Raw genomic sequence first — 22459 nt, 5'->3', positions numbered from 1 at the left:
AGGAAAAAGTTCAATCAAGTAAACTTAAAAATGTAATATTCTAATAGTACCATGTCATTAGTTTAATTTCAAAATATAATTATGTTATAATGTTAAGTTATATATATGTATGTTTAAGTTGTTTAGTAATTATGAATTACTATCTGTTTATGTCAAAACATGTTTTCAAAAACTCATATTTAAAAGAAGTATACTGCAAATAATATTGAATAAAATATATGTCTATTAACAATATACTCAATGGATAGAAAGCCTTAAACTGCACTAACTTTATTCATATCTGACATTAAATCCACATACAGTATAATATATTCAAATTTATAATTGTAGTTTTTCTATTATTATAGTTATGGTAAAACTCACATTAGAAAAACTGCAACTTACACTTCTTATTACAACTAAATGTAATGTTTAATTTCTGATGGAACTGGTTTCTGCACTTCTAAAATAATATAATATAATACACCTTGTACAGATTGTGAGGTCTTGTAAACAAAGGAGAACATAATTATAATTTATGTAATTTTATAACACTAGTTAATTAAAAAAGATCCCATAAAGTTTTAATTTCACCCTTGCTAAAGTGTTAGTACCCTACCAGTGTTAATAATAAACTAACAGTGGAAAATGCTGATTGAATAAATTGCAGTAGGATGCAGTTCTTTTTTGGAAAATTTACAACTTGCATAATCTGTTTATAATAAATAAATGTAATTCATTTATGGTATTGCCCTTTAGTTATTGAAATTCTATTAAATTCATTTATTTAGGAAACTAGCAGCATATTCATAAATATTTTTTACTAGTCTAAATAACTTTGTATGATATTTGACTAAAAAGAGGATCCAAAGAGTTAGGTAATTAAGAAAGTAATTTTTGTCTTTAGCAGTAGAGAAAGGTGCATTCTGGTACTTAAATTAGTAAAAAATAACCATTGCTTATGTGTAATGTTTTTTTTTGTTTTCAATATTGTTTTATCTTTATTGATTTTTTCAGGTTTCACATTTTCGTTTCCAATGCACCAAAGATCATTGGATATAGGCCTCTTAGTGACATGGACAAAGTCATTTAAATGCTCTGGAGTTCAAGGAGAGGATGTTGTTAAAATGCTTAGGGATGCGATTCACAGAAGGGGTGATAATCATGTTGAGGTTGTAGCAGTTCTCAATGATACTACTGGTAAATAACCATAATTAAATAAATAATTTTAAATTCCTGTAAAGGCTTCTATTGATAAGGTAGATTGATAAGTAATAATACAATGTCAGTGAATCAAGCTAAGCTAAATATTTTTAAAACAACACTGTCCCCAGTTTCCCTTTGGATTGGCTGCTGTATGAATAAGGAAATAGTTGGCAATAATAGTAACTAATACCAGTCTAAAATTTAATTTGTAATAGTTAATTTCCTTCTTTTTAGCCTACAAAAAAAACCCACCAGGTTGATCTGGTGGTGATCTTGTCATCGTAAATCAGCTGATTTCAAAGTCTGGAGTTCTAAGGTTCAAATCCTAGTAAAGGCAATTACTTTTATTTGGATTTGAATACTAGATCATGGATACTGGATCGTGTTCTTTGGTGGTTGGGTTTCAATTAACCATACATCTCTGGAACGGTCGACCTAAGACTGTACAAGACTACACTTTATTTACATTCATATACATATCACCCTCACTCATCCTCTGAAGTAATACCTTATGGTGGTTCTGAAGGCTAAATAGAAAAAGAAAAAGCTACAATAAAACTCTATCAATCTACATCTATTTATTCAGGATGTTTGAATACAGCCATATTTGTCACTTTTAAGGCTGAATATCACCTGCACTGAGCTTGGAATGTTGGTGTGCATCCGCAAATTTGCCTTAATGAAGAGGGAGAGTAGAAAGGAATGAGAAACCAATTCACTCATCACTTTCCTTAGTAAGCTTAGTGATTATTACTTCTGAAGATGGATATATTTTTTTTTTTGAAGTGATTTGTGTTCATTTCAGGTAACTTACAAACACTAAAGTTAGTAGAGATTTTAAGTTAAGAATAAACAATATTGGACAGCATAATACATACTCATTATAAATTAATCATTAATTTCATATTGGCCCCATTTCATATGATTATCTAGTTTAGCTGTATATTAATTACCAATATTAGATTTAGTTTTGCTTTACCTTTTATTATGCATAGTAAATGGCAGAAAGGCTCCTGGAATAGACGGAATACCTGTAGAATTACTGCGCAGTGAAGGTGAGGAAGCGATTGATAGATTATACAAACGGTGTGTAATATTTATGAAAAAGGGGAATTTCCGTCAGACTTCAAAAAAAGTGTTATAGTTATGATACCGGCAGATAAATGTGAAGAATATAGAACAATTAGTTTAACTAGTCATGCATCAAAAATCTTAACTAGAATTTTATACAGAAGAATTGAAAGGAGAGTGGAAGAAGTGTTAGGAGAAGACCAATTTGGTTTCAGGAAAAGTATAGGGACAAGGGAAGCAATTTTAGGCCTCAGATTAATAGTAGAAGGAAGATTAAAGAAAAACAAACCAACATACTTGGCGTTTATAGACCTAGAAAAGGCTTTCGATAACGTAGACTGGAATAAAATGTTCAGCATTTTAAAAAAATTAGGGTTCAAATACAGAGATAGAAGAACAATTGCTAACATGTACAGGAACCAAACAGCAACAATAACAATTGAAGAACATAAGAAAGAAGCCCTAATAAGAAAGGGAGTCCGACAAGGATGTTCCCTATCTCCGTTACTTTTTAATCTTTACATGGAACTAGCAGTTAATGATGTTAAAGAACAATTTAGATTCGGAGTAACAGTACAAGGTGAAAAGATAAAGATGCTACGATTTGCTGATGATATAGTAATTCTAGCCGAGAGTAAAAAGGATTTAGAAGAAACAATGAACGGCATAGATAAAGTCCTACGCAAGAACTATCGCATGAAAATAAACAAGAACAAAACAAAAGTAATGAAATGTAGTAGAAATAACAAAGATGGACCGCTGAATGTGAAAATAGGAGGAGAAAAGATTATGGAGGTAGAAGAATTTTGTTATTTGGGAAGTAAAATTACTAAAGATGGATGAAGCAGGAGCGATATAAAATGCCGAATAGCACAAGCTAAACGAGCCTTCAGTAAGAAATATAATTTGTTTACATCAAAAATTAATTTAAATGTCAGGAAAAGATTTTTGAAAGTGTATGTTTGGAGTGTCGCTTTATATGGAAGTGAAAATTGGGACGATCGGAGTATATGAGAAGAAAAGATTAGAAGCTTTTGAAATGTGGTGCTATAGGAGAATGTTAAAAATCAGATGGGTGGATAAAGTGACAAATGAAGAGGTATTGCGGCAAATAGATGAAGAAAGAAGCATTTGGAAAAATATAGTTAAAAGAAGAGGCAGACTTATAGGCCACATACTTAGGCATCCTGGAATAGTCGCTTTAATATTGGAAGGACAGGTAGAAGGGAAAAATTGTGTAGGCAGGCCACGTTTGGAGTATGTAAAACAAATTGTTGGGGATGTAGGATGTAGAGGGTATACTGAAATGAAACGACTAGCACTAGATAGGGAATCTTGGAGAGCTGCATCAAACCAGTCAAATGACTGAAGACAAAAAAAAAAAGAAGAAAGTAATTTGGAATCCATTGAACACAGGAAATTAAAAACAATTAAACACACGCATAAAAAGGAACTGAGAAAAATAGACATAGTAGCCAAGAAGATCAGTGCAAAAGTAATTTATCACTATTAAGCATATTTTTTATATGCTTACAATTTCCTACATAAATTAAAAAGAAATTGACTATTAAAAATCCTTAAAAGAAAAATTTAGTCTAACATAATTGACTATGTTGATTATAATGAAGAGCAGTAAGAAATGATTGATCAATGAATTTCTCAAAACTTCTTCAGATGTTTTATAAAGTAGATATGGTTGCTCAGTAGTGAACTACAAATATCCTTGGCTTAAAATCAATAATGATGCTGTTTTATGTCATTTTTTCACAAAATAGTGATTTATTTTTAGTTTGCCCTTTAAAAGACAGTGTTAAGAATAAAACTTCAAATGAGAAGGATGTTAAATTGAACAATGAAAATGATGTTTAATTTTTTTAGTCAGAAACAAATAATGTTAACCTCTATTCATTAAAATTATAATATTCATAAATTTAAAATCTGCCAAAGTTAAAACTTTAATTGTTTATATTATGTATGTTAGGTGCCTTAACCAAATAGTTGTAATTGATATGTCATGAGAAATAAATCAATCTGAAAATGGCGTAACCAGTCCTTTATAACAGGCATAACCATATTGATAACCATACTATTCTAACATGTTTGGCATAACCATACCAGGCACATTAGGGAATTGATTGTGAATTGGTTTTCCAATGCCTTATTCACTTAGCCAAATATATTATTTTATCAAATATCCCTAAAATTAATAATCAGTTTTTCAAATGATAACACTCACTTCTAATGAGCATCAATACTCTTAGAGAAAGAACAATTAATGGGGTAAACTAATAACAACAGCAATTTTGTAAATTTACATTCAAATTTTGAGCTTAGATAAAATATTTGTGTGTGCCACAGTTTGATAAAAATATTTAGTTTCAATAATATTTTCTCCAATTATATATTGAGAAAATTCTTCTATAATACAGTTGGTAATCTACTGGACAAATGATAACGTATTATATTTTTGTAAAAGACAGTTATCTTTAGTTTCATAATAGTGTGAGATGTAGGCCACCATTTTTTTTAAAATCACACTTCAGTCATTAATTTTTATTTCTGTTAATCTCTGCTTGAGTGATATTTAATTGTTTTTAAATATATGTGAAATATTAAGTGATCTGTGCAGGAATTGATTGCTGAGAGTGTATCTAAATCAGTGTTTCTCAACCTGGCGTTCTATCTTTCATATCATTGCGACCCCTATGATATGAAAGAGGGGTCTTGAAATTAGCATACATTACACGTTAACAATAATTAAATCATTTTATGTGAAAAAAAATCATTTATTTAAGCATTTTATTTTCATTTGTAAGTACAAAAATAAATTTGTAAAAAAATTAATTAATGAGATGGTCGCGTTTGATTTTCACTTAAAATTTTCTCCATATGTGGATCTGTGTTAGAAACATACAAAAGCAAATTGTTTTCAAGCGATAAAAGATGATTCCTATGTTAAGTTTTTAGCACAACTACAGACAAAAAACCCTTTTCACCGAAGTAAGACATGGAAAAAGGGATTAATATTTTCAATGCTTCTGTGACCAAATTTTCATATTCACTTTGATGAGCAAGCCAAAACATATCTAAATCTTCAGATGTGAATTGTAGTTGTAATGTTTTCTCGTCAGACATTTTGATGAGCTGGTTATGAATCTCAACTGGTAACTTTGCAGCTGCAACAACATTTTCACTAAATAAATTCAATACCCATCTCTTCTAGGAATCATTTTTATCTTCCAGAAAATACTGACAACTGAAGTTTTAGCTCACACAAATGTACCTTCATGCTATCCAAATTGTGGTGAATTGTGTCTTCATCTAAATTTTTCTCAGTATAATCAGAAGTGAGTGGAAACATATCAAAATTTTTGCTTTAAAGGCGAATAATCCAGATATTAATGACAGATGTCTGTCATTAATAAAATATTCTTATCATGTCCTTGTAAATTCACATTCAAGTCGTTTAAACTCAAAAATACATTAGCTAAGTAAGCCAACAACAAAATATACTCATTTTTCTGTAAAAACATTGAGAATGGCATTTGTTGGAAAAACTATTAACTCATTTTCCAATTCCAGTAATGGGGTTAACACTTTCCCTTGCGATAACCATCTGACTTCTGTATGGAAATGCAAAGATTTTTTTCTTTTTGCCCATTTCATCACATTATTTAGCAAATAGACTATTCTGTAATGGTCGACTTTTATTAAAAATAATCATTTTTACAGTCATTGCACCATCACTACTTACTGCAATACATTCTGTCCAATCTTTTTTTAGTTTTTAGTAGCTCCATAAAAAAATATCAAAAAGACATTGTCTTGTTTCATGAACAGGTACTGATTTGCAAAACAATAATAGATCTTTGATAGATCTGCTCCTATCTCATCATATCTCACAAAACATAAGAACTGAGAAACATTTGCCACATCCATTGATTCATCAAACTGAATACTAAAAACTTCACTTGATCTCACTTGCTGAATTTTCTGATCATGAACATCAGCAGCCATGTCATCTGTTCGCCTTGATATTGGGTCATTAAAAAGAGGAATTTTTTTCAGTTTTTTTGCTTCTTCCATGCCTATTAAAACACTGACTAAATCATATTGTAGCAGGCAGTATGAGGTTTTCTACAATTGTGTGGGTTTAGACATCTTAGCTACTCTTAATGCTATGAGATAAGATGCCTCAAATGTACTTTTTTCAGTATGACTTGATTTACAGTTAGAAGCTTGTTAATTTCTCAAAGTATTTAATTTTCTTTCAAAAATTCTAATAGTTTGGTTTGCTTTTATGATCCGGATGTTTAGTTTTGAAATGTCGAATTAATTTTGATAGCTTCATGAAACCATAATTTAAATAAATATCATGGTACAATATTGTCTTTTTACCAATCGATTCGCTGGATGTAGAGGACTCGCTTTGTTTTTACATAAATTTATCCATTTTGTATAAAAATCTAATTTGCAGAAAAAGTTGAATTGTTTTTTTCTGCACACTAAAAACCGATTTCTCAATTATTATTTTTAATGAAACTATGTTTTTAAAAACTTAATTAAAGGCACCAGAGGCACACTTCGCATTCAAAATTAAACTGACATTCTGCATTCCCTTACGCCTCTTTTATACTGCTGACAGCATGACATGTTCTAACGTATCATTTACATGTTCAAATGTCATGTTCTCACAGCGAATATTATGCATTCAGACCAAATTACAAGGAGCACATACACATCAAGGTGGAACTTGTAATAAATTACTTTATACATGCATGTTCATACCTATCGCTATCAGTGCAGCTAAATAGTTTTAACTAGGTTTCATTGGGTAAGTGTTTAGGTGTGGGGGGGGGGGTCGCAAGCTATTCATTATATATTTTTATTTTTTGGGGTTGTGGAACTAAAAAAGTTGAGAGTCACTGATCTAAATTGTATTGTAGTATATTGGTTTATTTGAGGCACAAAAACACATTGACCCAGTTACATTTAGTAACAAACTTACATCATATCAAAATTAATGTACATGATTAACTAATTTTGGTTTTATATTTCCATTTACTGGAGTATTCTGCAGTTATGGAAAGAATTGCAGAATACTGCAAAGTACCTATAATAAAATTACTATATTTATTTAATATAGGCATTCTTGATTATATTGTAGTGTGGAAAATAAGATTAAAATTGTAAAATGTTAACATTTTTGACTAAAAGTTTGGACAATATAAGTTTTTGACAAAACATTGGGGATTTCATGAATTTTGGAAAGATATATAACAACACTGAAAAAAGAAAATACAGGAAATTTATAAATTAAAATTTTTTAATGCAGTAAATGCTGATATACTTTACAAAATATTCTTAACAAATCTTAATTTATTTTTTATGGTATTTTTAAATATGAAGACATTAGTTTTCTGTTTTTTCATAACCTCATCACTGCTCCTTACATTATGATTATCCATTCTGCTGTAGTGCTCAAACAAATTTTTGTGCCACAATCATTCATATCTGCCCACTTTTTCTTCAAAATGTTTTTGCAGAAAATTTTATGATGTCATCATACCTCATTGGCCTTATTAGTAGTCGTATTAGGAACATTGTGAGCATCATATATGTAATTTTTTTCCCCATGTTTAATAAACTTTTCCTTGCAGTCTCATCATTGCTTTAGTAAACTTATTCTCCAATCATAACAGAGCTACCATTCTTTTTTTTTATAAACTTTTAGAAGTAGAGAATTTAAAATGCAACATTGTATGCTGCTTGATGCATTCTTCCAGTCTCTTACCTCACATTTTTTTAATTTGTATATTTTAATTTTTTTTATATCTTTATATATACATCCAAAATGGAAGGATTTGATTGGCTGGATGGATAAGGTAAATAAAATCATGCAAGGACAAGCAGAGTAATGGAAACAATACATAGTAATAACTACAGAACTCACTGGGTTGGTCTAGTGGTGAATCAGCTGATCTTCGCAAATCAGAGAGTTTCAACATTCAAATTCTAGAAAAGGCAGTTAATTACTTTTACATGGATTTGAACACTAGATTGTGGATACCAGTGTTCTTTGGTGGTTGAGTTTCAATTAACCATACAAAAAAAAGAAAAAGTAATAACTATAGAGTTAAAAAGGGAGTAGCTGCACATTGGGAAATTACTTTATGATGAAATAATGTAGTTCATTAAGTATATATTTTGTATAATTTATGTAATATTAAATTATTAAAAATTAGAAATGAATTGCTTTGAAATTAATGAATATTTTATCTCAAAAGGATCTTTCACAGGTAATTAACACCTGTTAAAGCAGCACCTACTGAAAAAGGGGCAGGAAAATGACTCTGAAAATGAGTCGTTTATTTAATTTTAAAGAGTTATCTTTTTTTTTCATACTATTCAATGATTAAAATAGTTCAGTTTTTCTTATAAAATAATTCAGTTATCTAATTTTTGTTAAACTTTTTTGCTTGTCAGGTACATTATTGCAAGGTGCTTCACTTGATCATAGAACAACTATTGGTCTTATACTGGGCACTGGTAGTAATGCTTGTTATTTGGAGCGTGCTGACAGAGTACATCATTGGGAAAGCGAACGACATGGTGAGAAAGAGGTATTATTTTGTCTCTTTCTATTCTCTTGTATTTCCTTCTTCTATGTTAAAATTTATCACTATTTATTCTTAATCTATCTAGTTGTGCTTATATTCATACTCACACAAAAACACAGCTTTCCTTTTCATTTTATAAAGATATATTTATCTTATCTGAGGAAAGCCTAAATTAACTCTTTATTTTATTTACCTTTATTCTACAAATAAAGATTTGTAAAGCACCAATTTTTATAATAATGTCTAGAAATGTTTCTACAGCTTTTACAATTTTTTCAAAATAATTTCAAATTATTTTCTTTGTATCTGTTCCCTTTATATATAGTTATTAATTTTACATAATTTCAATTGATTAATTTTTCTTTATGCTTCCTTAATATACTATTTTTTAGTCAGGACTTTGTCTCTGTACTATGATTGTTATCATTATTATTTTAAAATATGTTAATTATTAAAAATAAAAAAATTACAAAAATGTATTTGATTACATATAAAAAATTATTTTTTAAAAAAGCTTTTATTTAACTAATATTAATATTAACATTAATAAAAAAGGAAACAAATTAGATAAACCCTCTATAAAGTAAAAAATAAGAATTAAATCAAATTGAGAATTTTAAACAAAAAAATATAATATATTAACAAATATAAAAATGCACTGAAAAGAAAAAATAAATTATATAAATATCTAATAAATAACCAATAAATAAAAAATAAATAAATGTAATAATTATTAAATTTTAAAATTAAAAGTAATGAAAATATTTAGTTAAATAAAAGCCTGAAACCAAATGACACTTCTTCCACTCTCTTCTCAAATCTTCTGTACAGAATTCTAGTTAAGATTTTTGATGCATGAATAGTTAAGCTAATTGTTCTGTATTCTTCACATTTATTTGCTCCTGGTTTCTTTGGTATCATGACAATAACATTCTTTTTGAAGTCTGATGGAACTTCCCCTTTTTTGTAAATATTACACATCAGTTCGTGTAATCTATCTATCACTTCCTCACCTGTATTGCCCAGTAATTCTGCAGGTATCCCATCTATCCCAGGAGCCTTTCTGCTATTCAAATTCTTTAATGCTCTGTTAAACGCAGATCTCAGTATTGTATCTGTCTTTTCATCCTCTTTAACTTCTTCCTCTATAACACAAGTTTCTAATTCATTTCCTCTGTGTAACTCTTCAGTATATTCCACCCACCTATTAACCTTTTCTTTTGTATTATAAATTGGTGTACCGTCTTTTTTTAACAATTATTAGAGTTAACTTATGTACCACAAAATTCTCCTTAACTTTGCTGTATCCATCTCTTTTACCAATGATCATTTCGCTTTCCACTTTTGAAATTTTTTCTTTAATCCATTCTTCTTTCATTAATTTGCATTTCCTGTTTATACTATTTCTTAATTGTCTGTAGGTCCTTTTACCTTCTTCATCACTAGCATTCTTATACTTTCATCCATCAGCTGTAACATGATATCAACCTTGATATCCAAGGTTTTCTACCAGTTCTCTTTGTTCTGCCTAAGTTCACTTTTGCTGATTTAAGAATTTCCTTTTTAATATTTTCCCATTCTTTTATATTTTCTACCTTATTTCTCTTTTAGTCAGACCCCTTTTCATGTCCTCTTCAAAAATTTTCTTTACCTCCTCTTCCTCAAGCTTCTCCAAATTCCACCGATTCACCTGATACCTTTTCTTCAGGTTTTTAAAACACAAGCTACATTTCATTATCACTAATTTATGGTCAATCTCAATGTCTACTCCTGGATATGATTTGCAGTCTACAATTTGATTTCTAAATCTTTGCTCAACCATGATATAATCTATCTGTTACCTTGAAGTATCGTCTGGCTTTTTTCCATGCGTATATTTTTCTATTATGATTTTAAACTGAGTGTTGACAATTACTAAATTATACTTCATGCAAAACTCATAAATCAGTCCCCTCTCATTTCTTTTGCTCATCCCGTATTCACCCACAATATTTCCATCCTTGCCTTTTCTGATGCTTGCATTCCAATCTCCAACAATTATTAAATTTTTATTCTCTTTTATGTGTTAATTGCTTTGTTAATTTCTTTATGTATACACTCTACCTCATCATCATGGGAACTTGTAAGCATATAGACGTTAACAATCATTGTCAGTTTAGGTTTTGATTTTATCCTGATTACAATGATTCTATCGCTAAACTTTTTGAAATACTCTACTCTCTTCCCTTTCTTCTTGTTCATTATGAAACCTACACCTGCCTGCCCTTTATTTGAGTTATTTTAGCCCTTTAAGTTAATTATTCTAAAATCATCTGACCAAAAGTCGTTTTCCTCTTCTCAGCAAACGTTGTTACTTCCTACTATATCTTCATTATGTATATATATAAAATACATTATGTAATTATATATATAAAATTTAATTATTTTAATTATATTTTTTTTTTTTTAGATTGTGATTGATATTGAATGGGGAGCTTTTGGAGATAATGGTGTGATTGATTTTATTAAGACAGATTATGATTATGAAGTAGATGACAACTCATTAATAAAGCGTTCATTCACGTAAGTTAATCTTTGATTGATTTATATATTAAAAAAATGATCTTAATCATCTGCTTTCTCAGATGTAATTTAAATCCTCTTTAATCATTTTTTTTATTAGACAATTGTTATATGTTTACTTAAGTTTCCCAAAAATTGCATTATGAAGGCATAATTTCTAATCTTTAATGTATTCAGTTTTATTTTATTCCTCATTGATTTACATTCATGAATCAAACAGTCATTTGAAAAAAAAAATAAAAATTGCAATTGCAACACACAAACACAGATTAAAAGATATAAATAAATACAAAATGCTTCATAAATGACAATCAAACAATTATAATTCAAACAAATATAAAAATTCATAATCATTGTTTTTTTGAAATTACGAGGACATGTGCTTTTATAATTTTATAATATGAAAAGGATTTCACATTTTCATAGAAAAAAGTAAACTAGGCTTAATTTTTATGAGATTAGAAAGTGCACTATAGTGTTTCCAACGTCTAATTATTTCATTAGAGTCTGATCATACTATTGCTTTTGTTTAAATGATTCTTCTATTAGGAACTTGTTTCATAACTATTTACTTCTGAGGTTATTGAAATTTATTTGATTGCTTCATAAATGTGCATAAAATTGCTTTATACAAATTCAGTTTTTATTTAGAGTCTATAATTTGTGCAATTAAAATATGATTTTGCATAATCAGAATATTTCATTTTAAATATCTGAATAATAACTTCCAGCATTATAAAAACTTTATCCAAGTGAGAAAATGCAGGTAAAAATACTACCAAATTTTGTTTTTCTGTAGTTACTGAAGAAAATTCAGCTTGAACATTAACAGAGAGCCGTAATCTATTGTAAAGTTTACTGCAGTTTTGAAATTAACCGAAGTATTATTAGGAGTTAATAGCCATTTCTGTACAATTCAATTTATAAAGTCAAAGTTGTACAGATGGATTGATATAAAAATTTGCAAAAATTTAAAAGAGTTATAGCAAGGTTTAGTAGAAGTCAAACTACGTTATAGGAGAAGTATATAAATGACTTTCTCACTACTTATCATCAGAAACCACATAAAATAATGAGTTTTATATGACTGAATGTTTTTCTTTGTGATATATAATTGGGGTTTATCCATTCTTAGAGTAGTTCGTCTGTTCAGTGCTGTTAAATCTGATTTAAAAAAACCATGGTTCCAGTAAAATACGGCTAAAAGCTCTCATTACATATATAAAAGTGTCTGTTTTCCATTACTTTAAGTATAGCATATATTTTATGAAATATGAATTTGTCATCTTGCTCCAGAAAAATTCCCTTTGGTTTTTTTTTTGGGGATTACTTATAAGGCATTGTGAATTTCTCAAAACCAGCCAAATTAATAATCTCAAAAAATAAGTAACAATATTGAAGACATATTAATTGATATGACACAGTGAATAATGTTGAATTTCCATAATCAGTAACATGAAAATCATTTGAAAGATGTAACTTTTAGATAACCATAACTTTTTTTTAAAAAGAATTATCAGTCTTTCTTTATAGGTAACGTTTATCAATTATCTTGAGTTTCATTTATACAAGTGATGCTTCTTTATATCACTTAGAATACTGTGAGGTGTTTCTGTTTTACTGTGGCCAAAATATGAATTTTTAATTGTTATTAAATTCATATTTTGTTTTTTCATCATAGGTTTGAAAAGTACATAGGAGGAAAATATCTTGGAGAAGTAGTACGTGTAATATTAGTAAGGTTAATAAAAGAGGAACTTCTGTTTGATGGAGATGCGCCTCCTAAATTACTAGTACATGGTTCATTTACCACTAGTTATGTTTCTCTTATTGAACAGTAAGTTTGTACAATTTGTTTTTTTATTTTACTTTCTAAATAAAAATATTAAGTTTTTTTGTAATATTGTTTGTAAGCTAAATTAAAATAGAATATCATATAACTTTTTTCAGATTTAATGTATTTTATGATAGTAAATATAACCAGCATATATATTATTATAAGAGGCTCAACTAATATCCATTGATAGTATATAAGGAAACTGCATACAGCACTGTTTAATTTTGATAATCAGAAGAAACTGGTTTAATAAATGTGGGCTTGACCATAGGAATGTTATTCTTCAACCTTTAGTTTGGAAACTTCAAATTCTTGATTTTCAGAATAATACTTCTTGAAACATTAAAGGTGTAGAAGATTCATTTTTCGCACTTAATTTTTTTTTCTTTAAGCTTTTCCAAGAATGGATTTTTTTATATCCATCTTGGTTTCTATCTGTGAAGTCCCTTCGCACCCCCTCCCTTTAGTTTCCTCACTTTTACTTTGGTATGATGCTATCAAAAAAATTTTGTGAATTTCCTTTTCTGGTTTTGTTTAAAGTTTTAAAATTAAACAACATGACATTTTACAGTATATATTCAGTAACATTTTTCAATGCTCACTCATACAAACTCAAAAAATGGATGGATGATATGAAGAAAACATTCAATATCATCATATTGTGTTAAATATTTTGTTAAAACTAAACTTCCAACACTACAACATAAGTAACAATTTAAACTGGAAGATAAGTGAAAAACTCTAAAACTTCAACATATTTTAGGCATTCCTAACACAAAAATCTGATATAGAATTTAAATTATGATCCGTAGAATAAATTTTTTTATGGAATAAAAAGGTTACATTACTTAATTTTTTGTCAATCACCTGTTGTCAGGTAATAAAAAAATAGCTGCTGTACAAAAGTAGTACAGTAGGTGCTGATATTTTATTGTTCATGGATAATACTACAAGTATATACCTGCATAACTTAATACTTAAGTATGTGACAGCTGCAGAACTGAAAAAACTCTTTAAGCCAGCATTGCTGATTATAAAGTTATGCCTACAATGGTTTGATGATAAATAATTTAAAGACCTAAATTAATTTTAAGTTGAATGATGCAGAACCGTTATTAAATGTTGTTGGCCTTATGATTTTTATCAGCTCACATAATAATCTCTGTATAAGAATTGAGAAGAACTTGAACTGGACTATTCAAATTGAATATTTAATGAAGTGAATAATTCAGATTTTTTTCTTATTCTACACTAGCTCATATGATATAAAATAGTACTTCATTATGTTTTCACTCATTCCGACTTGAAATTAGGTTTTACTGGCTTACATTACTCATGTAATTTGTTAACTAAAACCTATACACTATAGTTTTACTAATGATCCATATAAATAATAGTTATGTTTTAAATACTTATGAAATTACAAGGAGAGCTGTAATAACAGTTTCAAAAAACAAGATGTTTGTTTGAAGAGATATCCTTAGGTTGCTCCTTGCATCGGATGATGACATTGAGTACATTCAGCAAAGAAAGTACATTCATAAAGTAGAAAGTATTCATAAAGAGGAAGTAAATTCAAGAAAGTCCACTCATTGTGCCAGCTGAGTGCTAGCCATTCTTCATACAAGTAATATCTGGCATATTTTGCAGCTTTTTTTTTATTCAAAACATAGATGATTCAAATGGTACAAGCCCTTCCCACAGGTGATAAACAATACATGAATTTATCCTCAACAAGCAAGAAGAATATACATAATATTATTATTAATAATAATCATTTGATTTATGATTAGCTAGCTGTTTTCCCAGACATTTTTATTTCATCTTTATTATGCATTTTGTATAGTTATTGATAACATATTTGTCATTTGTATTTGTTATGCATTATGATCATATCTTCACAATACTTCAGCAACAAATATTTTTGCTGTCTACTTATATGTTGCACAAGATAAATTTAAATTAAATGAAAAAATTAATGGAAAGTAATCATTTTATATTTCATTGTTTCATTTCTATTCCTATTTTATTATTTACATTTTTTTTCCTTTTAGAGATTGTATAGACAATTCTACAATGCATACAGAGACTATTTTATCAGAGGATTTTGATGTAGAATTTTCTAGTTCAGATGATTTGGCTATAGTAAAACATGTTTGTGAAACTGTATCATTAAGAGCAGCACTTCTTGTATCAATAGGTAGGAATTTGAAGACTTATTTTTTATTATGTATTGCTTTAAGATAAGTTTTAGAGGCTTAATATTTATAGTTAAATATTCCATTATGTACTTGAATATTTAATTCACGTTGTAATAAATATCTACAACTTTTCTACTTATTAGTTTCAGTTTTCTAATATTGTTTAGAAATATCAGAATCTGTATCGATTGAAATTTCTGAACACCATAGTAGTAGTATCATTTCATAGTATTCTACTGAAAATGATTTTGTTCTGAGAAAAGTGATTTCATTACTAACAGTTGGAAAATATAGTTACTCATCTATGAGTATATTTTAAATTTAAAGTAAATTCAGTAGGTAACCTTAGTTTTAATCACTCTGTAAAATTGCATGTTATATGTTATGTGTTTAAAATCTTTATTTTATTTTATGAAATTTTAATCTGTAAAATTCATTTTTTTATCAAATGTATTTGTTAAAACTGTTGAAACTACTGTCAGTGGTTCAATAGTCGTTTCACAATAAATAATGTGTAACATTCACCTAATAGTTGCCATTTTTGCTGTTGAACAGCAATACACTGAAAGTTTGTAAAAAATCTCATCAACTTCTAATATCAAACATTTCATATTTTTTTTGGTAGAAAATAAATAATTCGTGAAAAATTGATAAAATATTATACTTATGACTTTTTGTAAATATAATTCAAACATAGTGTCCTCACTATTTTACCGATTATTAATTGGAGCCATCCATTAATTACATAGGCAGAAAAGAATAGAACTCACCTTCATCTAAATTGCTAAAGTCTGTAGGGGATATAAAATATTCCTATATAAGATTCCTGGTGATAGTACTCAGATTATTTATCTTTTATCGTAAAAATCAAATCAAAATAAAAAGAAGTAAAATATAATTACTAAATCATCAAAGATGGTATAAATTTACTTAAAAATTATTTCTCTGATTAAATTTTCAGCTATAGAAAGTGAATTTCTATAGTTCTATAGAAATTTCTCAACTAAAGTGTTCAATTTCTACCTGAAATGAATAATTTTAAACATAAAGCTGAAAATAAAATCAAACTAGATTAAAATATTAATTTATTTAAATGTATAAAACATTATAAATTTATATTAAAAAACAAATAAAAGCTAGAAATATTTTTATTAAAAAAATCTCTGATATTTAAGGATTCCTCACTTTAATGGCAAAAACCACACTAATATTACCAATCCAGGAATATTGTTGTTAGTTAAAAATATTTACTTTTTATATTTTGAATAGTCTACATGTAACTTTCATTGTTTGTTCTATTTTATAAAATAAATAATTTGAATAACTTACGTAGGGGATGTATCTTGCATCTGCATACATTGTTCTGCTATCTGAGCAGGAAACAGTAGAATTAGTGTCTTTAGTTATTTGAGTAGCCAATAGGAACACTGTAAATATTGTTTTACTCCATTGTGTAATGAAAGCTTTTCATGAAAAATTAGTTTTAGTTTTTCACTGGTAAAAGTAAATATTTTTGATTTGAGTTTCTTGATTTTTGGTGAGAAATATATAAACAAGAAGCTGAAAAAATCATACAGATTGTTTGTATTTTTCTCTATCCAATGGTATATAATAACGTCTAAAAGCCTAACCTATAAAGGGACTATGAGGCCATTTGTAAAATAACTGCTCATATTGTATTCTGGGTCACCTCACAGTGTTGTAATTTGGGTCGACCCACGGTACAATCATTCCATTTACGTTTAGATTAAAGTGACGTATATGGCCCTCTAAGTTTTTGGTTTTTTAAGGAAATTCCTAGAAGCAAAGAAGGTAATAAAAGGAAGCCAGTGAATATAATAGCCCTTGTAAAAGCAGAAAATGATGTGCTGCAAAACCAAATGGATATTAGGGCAGCTGCCACGAAGTACAATGTTTCAAATATTACTTTGCAAAGACATTTGAATAAACATAACCTTTCTAGGTCTGTTGATGCACCATTTGTTTATACATCTACTATTGATGCTAAAAAGTGTTTTCAAAAGAACAAGAAACTAGAGTTGATGAAGTATTTGAAGTATACTGCAAAGCTTCACTATGGACTTACAAAAATGTCTCTACCTTAAGTTAGATCCAATAATCTAAAAGTCCCTGAAAATTGGGAGTTAAATCAATCAGCTGGGAATTTCTGGTATCAGCTACTTCATAAACATTTTCCTGATTTGATATAACAGAAGCCTGAAGCAACAAGCCTTTCCTGAGCCACTAGTTTCAACAAGGAAAATGGAGCCTTTTTTACTAATTTAAAAACAGTAATGGAAAAATATAAATTTCCATCTAATATTTATAATTTGGATGAAAGTGGAAATTCTACAGTTCACAAGCTTCCAAAGGTTATATGTGACAAAAAAAAACAAAGCAGCGTGGTTCAACAACATCAGCTGAATGGGGCATCTATATCACAATGTTAGCTGCCATAAATGCTTCTTTAATCCATATCTCTCCAATGTTGACATTCCCAAGAGTAAATTTCAGGAACACATGATCACAGGAGCATCGACAGGCACTATCAGCCTAAGGTGGATCACCTTTAAGGTGGTCCATTGAAAATTTGTTTGTACAATACCTCAAACACTTCAATCAGTATGTCAGATCATCTCTAAATAATCCAGCTCTCCTTATTATCAATAACCTCCAAATGCAGATCTCAATTGAAGTGATTACTGTGGCCAAGGAAAATGGAGTCATCACACTGACATTGCCCTCCTACATGTTACATAAACTCCAACCACTCAACCATGAAGTTTTCGAACCATACAGGTGCCATACATGTTGCCTGTAATAACTGGATGATCCAGAACTCCAGAAGTCTAGTCACTACATTTGACCTTGCTGGTTTGATCAATAAAGCCTTGAACAAGGTATTTACTAGAGGACATATCAAGACTGGGTTTCATGTGAATGAAATCTAGCTTTTCAATGAAAATATTTTTGGAAAGGAAGAATATTTATTTATCTTTTTATGTAATAGATTGACTGCCTGACAAAGATGGACGGGAAACTCAACCCAATGCAGTAGCAGGACCTAGCACATTACAGCAAGACTTCCCCTGAATGACAAAATGCTTGCAACTGTTAATGATAATGAAAAATCTCAAAGAATTATTGAAGTACCTTCAGAAGTGATTCGACCTTTCCCAAAGGCTCCACCAAGAAATCGGAATAAAGGAAGAAAAAAGGCAAGATGAGAATATTGATAGATACCACAGAAAATAAAATGAAATCAAGCAGTCAAAACCAAAGAAAGCACAAAAAAGAAGATGAAAAGATAGCTTTGAAGAAATTATCAAAGAAAAAACTGATTATGGACGATGAAGATTCTGATGATCTTGACAGAATTGACAACCTACCAGAGGACATGAGTGATGACAGTTTAGATAATTTAATTGAAATAAATAAAAGAGACCAATTAGGATATTTAATATTTGAAAAAAAGCCTTAATTTGGAAATTGAAAATGAGGACCTTGTTTTAGTAAAAATCATAGGGAAAAAATGTTGTTTTATGTTACAAGAATTGTGGAAAAATTACCTTATAAGATTTATGAAGTTCATTATTACAAAAGATTGAAAATCAGCAATAAATTTTTTCTAGACAAGTTAGATATTTATGACATTTCAAATGAAAACAGTGAATGTAAACTTTCTTCCCCTATTGGAGGCACTTACAAGCATCAACAAAACACAGATATATATTTATTTCCTGTTGGGTTTTTCTCGTACAATGTACAATTAGACAAATTTTTTTATTATTTACTGAGATAAACTATGATTTTCCTGTATATTTTTCTCATAATTAAAAAAACTTTTGACTAATTAAATAGATTAATTTTCCAGATAGGCCGAATTTGCGTAGTTTTAAAAGTTAATTTTTAAAAGTTGCATTAAGTTTAAAAATTATTACTTAACTTTGCATCAGTCATTAAGCATTTAATGTCTGATATAAAGGTGTGTTAATAAATAAATTTGGTTTGAATACTGAAATGTCATGTTTTATTTCCTGGAAAGAAAAATACTTTTTAACCCATTTTTTTATCATATGGACCCAAGCTACATCACATTTTTGTACCTTGGACTACCTTACAGACCTAAAGAAAAAATATTTTCACATTAAAATAGTTTCAAATAGAATTTTAAAAAAAATATTAGATTAACAATACATTGTAAAATCATTAACAATTTAAAAAATTACCACACAGTTTGACGTAAAAAATAAAATTAAAAATTGACCCAAGGTTCAACACTTTCTGCTATATTTTTCCTTTTGAACAATTTCTTTCCAGAATTGTCACAGAAAGTTAATTTATAGAAAATGTTGATAGAGAGAGAGAGAGAGAGAGAGAGAGAGAGAGAGAGAGAGAGAGAGAGAGAGAGTGTGTGTGTGTGTGTGTGTGTGTGTGTGTGTGTGTGTGTGTGTGTGTGTGTGTATTTTACTTTTATTATATTAAGCAATAAATATAACTATATTATATAGTTACTAATCTTTTTCTAAAAATTTTTTTGCTTATTTCATAATTTTACATTAATAGTAGATATCATATGAGAACTGAAGGTGAAAGTGTCTTCTAAAATCTCATTAAATCTCCTGTTTAGAGAAAAGACTATTATGAACTATTATGGATTTTAGACTTACATCATTTATGTGCAGTCCCATATCAGTATTAAATAATGGTCTTTTGATGGGATTGGCACCACTGATGATTAGAATTACTGGCTATTGTAATAAAAGTCTTAGCTCAGTTCCTAACAAATGTAGAAAAAATTCATGTACAAGACCTAGTTTACTGGAGTTAAATAATTTTACCTGGATCTTCCCTTACAAAATGGATGGAATCTAGTGTACTTATCTGTAATGAAATTCTAAATGCCAAGTAGGTAAAAGAGAGAAGTTAAAAAAGCTCTATATTTTCAACTAATCTTATTTTGAACTGTTTCAGGTATTGCAGCTATCTTGCAACACATGGATCGACCAGATAACACAGTTGCAGTGGATGGTTCACTATATAAACATCATCCTCGAATCCATAAATGGATGAACAAATTTATTAGTCTTCTTGTTCCTAACCACACAGTATGTATTTATTTTCTCTGTTTTTGGCATGTTTTGGTAATAACATAAACTGACAATTTTTTTTCCTATTGTAGAAGAAGTCTGATAAGTTAATTGATTTTTCAGCTTACAAAAGCATAAAGGTTTTTGAATAATTTTAGCAGGTATCTAAGAAGATAAATAAATATATAAAGTTATAAAATAAATATTTAAAATGTGTATTTTAATAATTCCAAAGTCCTCAGTCTGCTTCAAAAATGCTGTGACATGACCAAATCTAACATTTTAAATATTTTTTATTTTATACTTTCCCATTATTAGTGATCTCATTTGCTGCCACAATCATAAAAGCTTGTTTTGATTCTGTAATGACACGAAAAATCCATTTCTCACATCAATCACCACAATTCAACTCAAAAAAGAAATGAAGCTCTCTTTGAGAGAGAAAACTGAATTCTCTGAAAACTGAATTCATCTCTCATTTTCTTTGTTTTGTGTCTGCTAGTAAGTATTTTGGTTACTCTGTGTAAACCACGTTTTCATAATAAGGTTATCGATTTGTAATGAACTTAGAACTTCCAGAAATTGCAAGATATGAAATTGTAAATCATTGCTTCCAAAATGATTTTCATTGAAATTTTTCAATCAAAAAGATTTTGATGATAGAAGGCTTTATACGACTGATCATCCAAAACACTATTTATTTATTTATTCATACTTGCAGTTACATTCTGACGACCTATATCACTTTTCAAACTTCTTTTTATGAAAGACGAATGATTTAGCACATAAAATGCAAACATCAGCAGGACTTGAATCCACAACCTTCTAAATGAGAGGCAGAGATGTTTATCATGGAGTAAGCATTCATTGAACATTTTTGCATATTTATTCATTATCATTATTCACACCATTTTATCAGTTAATTACAGCATATGGTCTCATACATTTAAAAAATATAATAAAAGTAAAATAAATAAATCAATACTTTTTGAATGATGGAAAAAGTATTTGTTCTTACTACTAAACAGAAATTGTAATTTTTTGAGTAATTTTTTTCGAAAGCAACGAACTAATAAAATACATATGTGATAATTTAGGTAAATTCTGTCTTTTGTAAAAGACAGTTAATTATTTGTGACAAAATATAATTACACGAATTATAAATAATTATATTTATTGGTTTTTATCTAATTTTTCCTGTTTAGTAGATTAATTTTTGTGTAATTTTTAAAAGTGGTGCACATTAAAAACCTTTTTTCAATATTCCATGTATTTTACATTGTATTTTTGGATTATTGACAATTTTGCTAACTAGCTACAATGTTAGATCCTGACTAAGTTGATTAAGAAAAATGCACTGTAGTTTTAATGAAGAAAATGAATATTTTCTCATTTATAATCTCTCTAATTAGTCTCTAATTAATTAACTGTCCCTTTAATTAATATTGTCTATATTTTTATTATAATCTTAATATGTGAAGAGCTATTGAAAAATATAACATTGTAGTTTTATTGTATGTAAAATTAAAATAAAACAGTGTAATATCTTTATGTCAAAACTATATGTAATAGAGATTGAAAGTATTTGCAATTTGCTAGAATTTGAAGAACTACAATTTCAGACAGGATTACCATAGAAAATACTTTTTGCATTAATGATTTTATCATATTAAGATGATTAATGCAGTGTACAGGTCAACTGGGATATATTTGCCAATTTAATTATTTTAGAGATCCCTTGACTTTCTACAAGTTAGTACAACCTCAATTTTCATAGTTTTAATTATGCACCCTGATTCGATAAAAGTTAACATTTTATATTGAAACTTAAAACGTTTATGTACTTAAAATTTTACAAGATTTAGAAAGAACTAATGGGACTTGTTCATACTT

At 28.5% G+C, this 22459-nt stretch overlaps 2 protein-coding genes across 3 annotated transcripts in view; both read left to right on the top strand.

Annotated features, from left to right (window-relative positions):
- Positions 1–22459, top strand: part of nw (narrow) — a 393672-nt gene that overhangs the window by 160493 nt on the left and 210720 nt on the right. The window lies entirely within an intron of this gene.
- LOC142321671 (hexokinase-4-like) overlaps positions 1–22459 on the top strand; it is a 115221-nt gene that overhangs the window by 86040 nt on the left and 6722 nt on the right. For both annotated transcript variants that reach the window (XM_075359944.1, XM_075359945.1), the window contains exons 5-10: positions 997–1179; positions 8743–8879; positions 11326–11438; positions 13120–13275; positions 15330–15475; positions 20451–20584. In XM_075359944.1, coding sequence (XP_075216059.1) covers positions 997–1179; positions 8743–8879; positions 11326–11438; positions 13120–13275; positions 15330–15475; positions 20451–20584 — 869 coding nt within the window. The remainder of the gene's footprint in view (positions 1–996; positions 1180–8742; positions 8880–11325; positions 11439–13119; positions 13276–15329; positions 15476–20450; positions 20585–22459) is intronic.

This window comes from Lycorma delicatula, chromosome 3, assembly GCF_047948215.1.
Source record: "Lycorma delicatula isolate Av1 chromosome 3, ASM4794821v1, whole genome shotgun sequence".
In the NCBI taxonomy this organism is placed as follows: domain Eukaryota; kingdom Metazoa; phylum Arthropoda; class Insecta; order Hemiptera; family Fulgoridae; genus Lycorma; species Lycorma delicatula.
Note: the sequence above shows the minus strand (reverse complement) of the source record. Positions and strands in the feature narration are given on the sequence as shown.